The 9,973-nt window shown below is 40.9% G+C and overlaps 1 protein-coding gene across 1 annotated transcript; it reads left to right on the top strand.

Moving 5' to 3' along the window:
- Nucleotides 1–1,461: 1,461 nt before the first annotated feature.
- Nucleotides 1,462–8,290, top strand: c1qtnf7 (C1q and TNF related 7). The gene is made up of 3 exons (XM_028028508.1): nt 1,462–1,963; nt 4,462–4,698; nt 7,445–8,290. The coding sequence occupies exons 2-3, from the start codon at nt 4,470–4,472 to the stop codon at nt 8,071–8,073; spliced, it is 858 nt and encodes a 285-aa protein (XP_027884309.1). The 5' UTR covers nt 1,462–1,963; nt 4,462–4,469; the 3' UTR covers nt 8,074–8,290.
- Nucleotides 8,291–9,973: the final 1,683 nt, after the last annotated feature.

Here is a 9,973-nt window from a genome sequence, read left to right as displayed (position 1 = left end):
TGTCTGAATAATCCACCTTCTTCATTAAAATAAATGCGCCAAATGACTTTTGCGGTCTTTTTTTATTTTCCTGATCCCTGAGCTCTTCATTGGTCTTCAAGTCTTTAGATTTCACACTCAAATGAGAGCTCCGTTTAGTTTGTCCACCGTTTCTCAGACAGGATCATGTTCACCAGCAATAGTTTTCAGCCAAAACGATGTGGAGCACAAGATCAGTTTGTCCTTGGCTCTGTTTTCCGCATTTTCTCAAACCTCGAGTAGCATGCAAGCTCGATGATGTAATCTACAAAATTGAGCAAAGTTTCACAATGCAGTGTTGTTCCTAAACATTTGTCACTACATAATGACCTCCATGCCATCTTCCTCTTTTAAAGACTCTGAACTTGTCTCAGATTTAACTTAGTTCATAGTCAGTCAGATTCAGTTTCATATTGTCCAATTCAGACCAAACTGCAATACAACACACCCAATGTATCACTGAGTTAATTAGTGAAAAAAAAGATCTAGAATGCCTTCAGTGGTTAATTTTGCTGCCATCTCTCATCCTGATCATGCATGTGGAGACAGTGGAAAGGAAGGACTCCCTTTAAACAGGACGAGACCTCCAGCAGTATTAGGCTGAGCATGAACAGAAATCTGAAAAGACCAGCTCATGGTTCAAACAGAGGCACAGAAAAAACACACACAATCAAACCTGTGTAGTAATACAAGGCGCACTATGTAACTTTTGAGATTTTCATTTTTACATATTTGTTAAAATGATCAGTACGAGAGATAATCGGTGAAAAAAAATTGACCTCATCTAGCTTCTCTGTCATTTGCACAAAATACGCTGCTGTCAGAAACAACCAATCAGAGCCAGGAGGAGGGTCTTAGCACTGTCAATCATCTTGTGTACCGCTCACGCCACTACAGATGCTTGGTTCACTACAACAGAAGCTGCCATGGACGCTCAGGCTAGTTACCATGGCCACCGATGACATCCTTGAATGGTGTGTCTCTGCCCTTAGTGGTGCTGCATTTTTTTTAGAAGGCAATTCACTGGGGAAAAGTGGAGGAGCTTTTTTCACAGGTAATTTGTCTCACCGTGTTGTGACCATTTTTAACAAATTTGCTAGAAACATGTTTTTGTAAAAGTTACATACTGCAACTTTAAATGTGAGATATGAGCGTATCGAGTAAATGGCGCCAATAACACTCTCAGTCTTTCTCCATGAAACAGACACAGCTAACACGTTTGGCTAGGAGCGCTTTCCACGATAAAGGGAAAATACACGGAGAACGGCTATTCTTGTCAATTATCTAATTTTTATTTTTTTATTTTATTTTTTTACTGTCTCAGTCCCAGTTTTTGGTCACAAAAAAACAGTTTTTTGATTAAATTTATCACCTCTGTTTAAAAAAAAAGAGGATTCAGGCCATTGTCATTATTTAAGAAACGTGACAATGTGACAGATAATAATAAGTCATGGCGCCATCTTGAGGTAAACGTTATAAATGCACATTAGAGTCACACAGGTCACCAGGTTCCAAACCATTGTTCTAATTTCTGGTTTCCCACTTTATTTCTACAACATCAACCCATCAGAGCTCTACAATTCTCATGTGATTCACTCCCGCGCCTTCTTCCGTGACTCCACGGATCCAGACGGCAACATGTAGTCCCTGGGTTTGATACGATCACAGCCTGTTTGCCTTGGGAAGTTTATGGAGCAAAGAGAAGGGAGTGGATCTGGAGGAAGAGCAGGAGGAGGAGGAGGAGGAGGAGGAGGAGGAGGAGGAGGAAGTTGGATGCACTGTGAGACGCTGTCAGCAGCAGAGCGGCGGAGTTCTGTGTCAAACCTGCCAGAGGAACATGTTCTGCGAAGGAAAAGGCTGGAACATGAGCACATAAGGGGACGGAGACGCTTCAAAGTGGGGGAATCTTGATCAGCCGTGAAGACGAACAGCTGTAGAGTGAGGGGTAAGGACATCTAAGAGTGTCTCACTTGGAGGGATGAGAGGAGAGGATGATGTTCCAGACCATTGTTCTCCTTTTTCTGTCATTAGAGCGAATGATAAGTGCATGAAAAACACGTCTGAGTGAGACAGTGTTCTTGTCTGTTTTCACTTCTTAACTTTTTCCTCCATTTGGAATAGCTGATTAGAAAGACCACCAAAGTGCTGACATCGATCTCTTGAGACAAACATGCACGTCCACCTGCAGAACCGTCCCCCGAAAGGACACAAGAGAACTTTTCCTGCTGCTATAAATAGAAACTTCATTTAATATCTTTGTTTTTAACAGTTGAACAGCTATTACATAACCCCCAGGAGACTGGCCACTGATTAGCCCTGATATCGAATATAATGCACACCGATGCCCAGAGGGGCTGTTCAGCACATTCCTGCAGGCGGGTTGGGGGTGTCTATAGGATAGGATAGACAAAGCAAATGCATGAGTAACAAACAGCTCACTCTCTGTTTGAAGACTCGGGAGGGAACGATGTTTCTCTGTAGGCCTGACCCGAATGTTCCACTGACCAGAGACAAACAGCAGATGCACGGCTCGCGTTCTCACACCCACGTTGGCAAATCTGCCAAGAAAAGGCCACGTGCATCCATCATCTCCGCAAATTCCCCTCTGCCGAACTGTTTAAAGACTTCTCACAGGGCAGGATTATTTGTCGGTATACATCCATGTGGAGTAAGAAGTAAGGAATGTGCATCTTGAACACGATGGGTTAGGTTTCCAGGATGAGAGCTGATTTGCTAGTATCGGGATGCCTTTCCTTATGGGATGTTCTTCCGTCTTCTTCTGTGGGGAAGCTAGGTTGTCCAATGAAGTGCCATTGCTTTTGTGTTTAGAAGACAGAAGTCGCGCTTGCGTGTTACGTCATAGCTGGAGAATGTCTTGGGAGAAGAAGACATGGATTGGAAGAGAGCTAAAGATTTCTGTTTTGACGTCTCTCTCTCTCTCTCTCATGTAATCCTGCGGCTGGTTGAGAAAGTCTGTGTATCAGATATTAGCTGTTCCTGATTACAAAATCACATCTGGCCTCATGCTGCGTTCAATAAAGAGAGAACAGCGACAGACAAAAGGCTTTCTCCATACCGCCTGCTGCCACCATGACGACAACCCCCAGTGAGGGTTCAAACGGAGCTGTCGGTTCATTCGTCACCTAATTATCTGTAAGAACAAAACCTTCTTTGGTTTTGCAAGAGTATCCCCTCACCCCCCCCACCACACACACACACACACACCCACACACACACGCATGCACACTTTTTCACATGTTGTCACATTACAACTGCAGACTTGAATGTATCTTCAATGTAACAAACAGACCAACCCGAAGTAGTGCACAGTTGGGGAGTGGAAGGAAAGGGAGGAATAGTTTTAACATTTTTTTATTAATGACATTCTGACACTTGTTTTTTAGTCTTAAGTCCCTTTTACTCTGAACCCCCTAAATAAACCCAGTCCAGCCTATGCTCTTCAGAAGTAACCTATATGTTTTGTGATTTAGTCCATCTAATGTACCTTAAAACAGGACCGGAGGCTTTAACATACAGCCAGAATTATGAACGCAACGGTTTGGTGTAGAGCATGTTTATGTTTTAAAATGGCCCAGTCAAAGTCCGCACCTTAATTTGTTTGAAAACAAGTTGCAAGACTTGACAGGTGACCCTCACAGACGCTCTTCTTCCAATCTTGCTGAACTTGATAACATTTGAAAAGTATAATGGGCAATTATTATTTTTATTTCATTTAACCTTTATTTGACGAGGTAGCTAGATTGAGAAAACAAATTCTTATTTTCGACAGCGACCTGTTTAGAAAACATTAAAACATCATACGACGGAATGTCATATCGCAGAAAATGGAAGAATATCATAAAAAAAGTAAAAGTGCAACCATATTCAGGCTGACTAACTACTGTTACGTCAGTAGTTTTTAAAAACAGCTACATTGATCATGGCTTTTGGTTTGTACTGAGTTGATAAAGGTCGACATTAAAGTTAGCGTACTGAGCTTTGGTGTGTTTTTTTTGTAAGTTGTTCCAATCATTGGTATTGAGGATTGACCTAATGGTGTACGAACTCATCATAGTGACAAATTTATTAGAACGTAAAATGTGTTTTATTAATTTAGAAAATTTCATTCTCTACAATCTACATGGGAAAAAAGTAATAGCAGAAGACACACTCCAAAACACAGGTGTAAATACAGAGCAAAGTGGTTTCACATAGTACTTTTGACTAGTATTGACATTGTTATACAAAAAATAAATTAAATGTGATCCATGTGTGACGTTCCTTCCAGTTTTAAACCAAGCACTGCTTCGTGTTGGTCCGAAAATACAAATAAAACTCCTTAAGGTTTGTTGTAAAACGACAAAATCAGAAAAGGTTCAGGGGTAGAAATTGTTTTGCACACGGAAAACTAACTGTCCTTCACTAAATTGTTTGCTTCTGCAGATTTGAAGATGTGGGCATTAATGGGAGCCATCTATCTGTGTAACTGTGTCGCCGGGCAGCTGCTCGAGTCCAAGCTGAAAGGAGCGCCTCGACTGGTCTGCAGCGTCCCCGGGTCGCCTGGCCCGCCCGGCAAACCGGGTCCCGGCGGGCCGCCGGGAGCCGACGGGAATGTCGGAATTCCAGGAAGAGACGGCAGAGACGGCCGAAAGGGGGAAAAGGGAGAAAAGGGCGATACAGGTATAATATGGTCTCTTTATTTCGGGCATATGAACTATGAAGAAAAAAATACATCAAACATTATATTTATGCGGCAAATGATCACATGCATGCTTCTAAAGAAGCATCACCAGCCTGTGAGCAACAAGCTAAAACCTGACAAAGAACCAATATTAATGTATTTGCACATGCAGCCAAGTCATTTTGAACTTCACATATAAGTGAATCAAAAACAAGCACAATTTATCACATTTTCTCCACCATGCTTAAAAGTTAGCTTCATATTAGGAGCGCACTGATTGCACCTTTTTGGCCGATCACAGATCATTTAAAAAAGCCACACCTGCTGATTCCAAATTTGGTCGATACCGATTTTTTTCCTCATAACGGACACTGTCAGGACGTATAAGGGTCACAATACCCCTTCGAGATTCCAATTTTATTTTATCGAAAAACCCTGAAGAATACCCGGTGAAACAATACAAACTTGTTTTAACAGCACATGAGGTAGGGCTCTCGAATGTATATGAAATATTTAGAGCATTGCTGTCCAAACTACTACTTTGAGCCTCTTACACAGTAGTGTTTTGCTTTTACAAAACCACAAAGTTTGAGGTCAGTTGAGGACAAGCAAACAAAATGACTTAAATCACCAAAAACATTGTGCAGAGTTTTAGGTTTCCTTAACTCTGAAATGCCTAAATGCGGCAGCTTTGTGGCTATGTAAAAGTAAATAAGATCGTTTTCACATATCATTATTGGGCGATCACCGAAACCCAAAATTAAAGAAATCAGAAAACACCTTGCTGCTGTTCCAACCGACAAAGACTTAAAGTGAAGCGAACAAAATAGAAGGCCAAATCATCACACCTCCTCCACCATGCTTGTCGGTTATGAGGCTCAGAGTTTTGATTTGTGCGTTACGGCAAACATTTCCTCTTCAATCTCATCCCAAAAATGTTGTTTGAACAAAATTATGTTTTCATGTTTTTTTTTAATTTTTATTAAAAGCAACATACTTTTCCTGCCTAGCAATCCTTCCCATCAAGTCAGACTCGTTCTGTCATTTTGTAAATGTTATCAGCTTCAACCTTTATTATACCAACCTAGGCACATAGAGTCTGTCATGAAGTGATTTCAATTTTTTAAAACCACTTTTTCCAAGTTTTTTCTTTTATAAATAACTCGAGATGTGAGCAAAAGCCTTGCAAACCCCTTCATCGGGAGGCGATCATACCTGCCAGTTGACTACAGCATTTGGTCTGCTGGTTTTGAACTCAGAATGGGAGTTTTTCAAACACAGCTGCTTGGTCTTGGCTGAGTTTCTGTTAAATATTACTGCACTGACTGTTTAGTTTGCTGACAGAGAGCTGGAGGTATTGGTAGTTGCTAAAACACGCGGCGTAATTTATAGGCATGTACCAGCAATGCCAAGCCCAACAATTGCATCCTTGTACTTCTGCACTGAAACGTTTAAAGCGACAACGTGCAGAGATTGAAAAACAGGAGGATTGATGTGATTTTGTAAGATGTCACCAGTTAAGATAGATTCATTCATAAAAGTTACGCTGTCTGGATGTGCGTTTATTGATTTTTTTCTTTAAGGATGCTCCAAATGTAACCCTTCCTCTAAGGATCCAATTTAGCTGTGAAGCCTAGATCCTGTTGATCTCGCCAAAATAAAATACCAATCCATCAACCCTTTAGAACCCTACAACACATTAAATCTGTCAGCAATAAAAAAGTAAAAATAAAAAGGTTATGTTTTCCATTGTCTAACGACATGGATTCCTGTATAACCCTCTCGGGCCTACGGAGCATGCTCAAACATAAACTATGTCCTTGCTTTGGGCTATTTACTCTGGATGGAGGTGATCGGGTATAAAATAGTTCGGAGGAATCCGGCCTCCAAACTGTGTTGTTCTAATATCAAGTTGGCTGCATTCCAGCTGTGACCTAATGCAAGGAGTAGGTGTGGTGCTGAAACTGATTCAACAAATGGAAGAACAACATTATAAGGAATCAGCGCATACGTGAAAAAGTCTTCATAACCCATGGACCTTTCACGTGGTACATAGCAACCACCAACTGTAGAGCATTTCATCGAGATTTCGTGGGGCAGACCAACACAGAGAAGTGCACAATTGTGAGATGATGTACATTTTTCAATATTTTCACAAGCTGAACCACTCTGAGGCCATATTTTTTGTATTGCAGTTAAAAATGCAAAACAATTTAATTTTGTCATAAATGTTCTTTTCCGTGTTTAATTAGTTAAACATGCAATATTTTAAGAAAACAATTCTACCTGTCAGAATTGTGTACGGGTCGCCGGCTATACTGAACCAAATTCCACAGCACATCTACATGTTAAAGTTGTCAAAGTCAAGCTAGCATCACCGACCTACTTCTCTCTCCCTTGCTGTATTTTGTTTTTTAATTAAAACTTTTTCCTGACCTTGTTACCTAGTTGTTATAGTGTTGACAATTAGCATCCCTTTATCTTTTATATATCAGGAGTACATTTAAGGTTAAGTGACATTTAAAACAGACATTTAAAACCGAAGGTAGTCATCGTCAGCCGGCAGCTTTTTTCCCTCCAGCAGGGACCTGGGGGCAGGATCCTGCAAGACATTAAGTCAAACGGGTTGAAAAAAAAGGAAGTTTCAGACAAAACACTGCTTCATAGTGTCCCGATAGAACACCCTGTAAAGTCACAACCATAACACTGCAAAACAGACATTTAACTTTGACGTTTCTGTTTTAGGGGCGAAGGGCAGAGTTGGCCCGACGGGGAAAATTGGAGAGCGAGGTGAACGCGGCCCCGCGGGAAAACGAGGCCCCGCGGGAGACAACGGGGACGCGGGGCCTCCTGGACCTGGAGGCCGCGATGGAGATAAAGGCGATAAGGGCGAGCGGGGACCCCGTGGAACTGCGGGAACGTGCAAATGTGGCAGCCTGCTACCCAAATCTGCCTTCTCGGTGGGAATCACCAGCAGCTACCCCGCAGAGAAGACCCCCATCAAGTTCAACAAGGTCCTCTTCAATGAAGGCGGACACTACAACCCCCAGACGGGGAAATTCATCTGCGCATACCCAGGCGTCTATTATTTCTCCTATGACATTACACTGGCCAACAAACACCTGGCCATCAGTCTGGTGCAGAACGGTCAATACCGCATTAAGACCTTCGACGCCAACACAGGAAACCACGACGTGGCGTCTGGTTCCACCGTCATGTTCCTGAACCCTGAAGACGAGGTGTGGATGGAGATCTTCTTCAGTGATCAGAACGGCTTATTTTCGGACCCCAGCTGGGCGGACAGCCTGTTCTCTGGGTTCCTACTCTACGCAGACACAAACTACTTTGACACACTGGCAGCGGACTACGCATAGAAAACCCGGAGAACAAGGCAGAACCACAAACTGTTTGCTACTGCTATTATCACTCAGTCAGAACACGTTTGGTGTGAACAAACTATATGTACTGTTTTATTTACATGTTTGTACTACTATGGGATTAGCGAAGTATTCACTTAACATTGTGGAAATCTGATGAAGCTTCAGGTGATTTATTTGATTCCGGTTGATTTAAATAAAAATTCCAAATAATTTAAGGTGTTAATTTGTTTAGAAAAGAAAAAAGACATTCTAACCTTTAGTTTGGGAGACATTTTTTTACTCTGATTTTGGCTAAGATTCTTCTTTATTCATGAAGAATATTTTTTAAACTAGTTGTTATTTTCAAAATTAAAGTAATGAAATCTTATAGTTTCAACTATGGACAACTCCGACCATCCTCTTTACGAGACAGAGTGCTGCAGTAGAGACTGCTACAGGAGATCTTTCCTGAAAAACAGCCATAACCAGCCATACAGTAATTCAAGAATTTGAATTAATATAAGTTACGACAACATTTAATTTCCCTTTGGGATCCATAAATTATATTTGAGTTTCATGTTACAGAGAGATAGGGCTCCCAAGTTAAGATCTCTGAACAATCATAAGCTTTGTGTTTGTTTTAACATGGGAAATGCCTCATATTTGTTACAGTGAACATTATTTTTTCCCCAAAATTATACTAACTGACTATTAAGCAAACTAAGTCCTGCAAAGTGAGCATAACATTACTCCTCCAGTGTTGCCATGTGAAAATTTCTTTGCCCTCCATACAGATTTCTTCTGTTTTTGCTGTTTTGTCACACTGAAATGTTTCATCAAATCATTAAACACATTTTAATATCAGACAAAGATAACATAAATAAATACAAAAGTTGTTTCAAATTTTTATTTTTTTGTATTTAGGGTAAAGAGATATCCAAACCTGCCTGGGCTTATTTGAAAAATAAATCACACCTCAACCCTACTAGCAGGTTTTACTTTGACTAGGCCACTCTCGAAAAACTTGTTTTGCATGTGCTGGCTTATTTTCCTTCAGCTGGAGGTGATCTGAGGCATAGGATCTGCTGGGTAAGCAGCAGAACGCCACTCATTCAGTCATGATTGTTCAACCCTCTGTGGTGTAGTAAAGTTTCAGTTTGTGATACTCATTCATGTTCTCTGAGTTAGTCACCTCGTGTGTCCTCTGTGATCTCCAGTGGATTAAAGCCTGCTTGCTTTGGGATGGTTTAAAAAAAAAAAAAATGCTGAACACCATGTACAGACACAGCTGCTGTAGCCGCATATCTGCTCCATTCAAATTTCAAATCTGTAAATCCTAATCCTGGTCAGTTGGGATGGCTTTAATCTGTATCCCGGAACATAAACGCTATTGCAACCAGTTAAGATCGCTTTGAACAAGGTTTTGATGTGAGCATTACTCCCTTTAATTATTTGGATTACGGATTTGAATGCAAACTCTGTAAAACGCTGAGATTCAGCACGTTTTGCTGGATTTAAATAATTTGCGAATAAAAACACCTGTTGTGAGTTTTTAATTTAGCAGAATATGTGGCAATGGAGGAGAGAAAATGACTGGGATAAAATGCAGAGGATATGCAGGCCGTAAGAAATATTTGCCCTCCTCCCACTATGAAGCTGTAACTTTAGTTCAGGATTCATCCAAAAAGTCTAGCCTTACTACCGAGGCTGTTTTCGAGCCTTGTTAAATCTACAAAACTGGGCAGATTTCTACCCAGTTTTGTCAGATTTGGTCCTTATTGCAGAAGTGCAGATGAAGGGGGGAGAAAAACTACTCCACAAGCAACACGAGTTCGGAAAAAAATAAAAAATAATAAATATAATAATAATAATAATAATAATTTTAAAACTTGCACGTTTGTCCATCCTCGCGCCA

Source organism: Xiphophorus couchianus, chromosome 9 (genome assembly GCF_001444195.1).
Source record: "Xiphophorus couchianus chromosome 9, X_couchianus-1.0, whole genome shotgun sequence".
Taxonomy (NCBI): domain Eukaryota; kingdom Metazoa; phylum Chordata; class Actinopteri; order Cyprinodontiformes; family Poeciliidae; genus Xiphophorus; species Xiphophorus couchianus.
The sequence above is the reverse complement of the archived record's forward strand: the minus strand, read 5'-3'. Positions and strand labels throughout refer to the sequence as shown.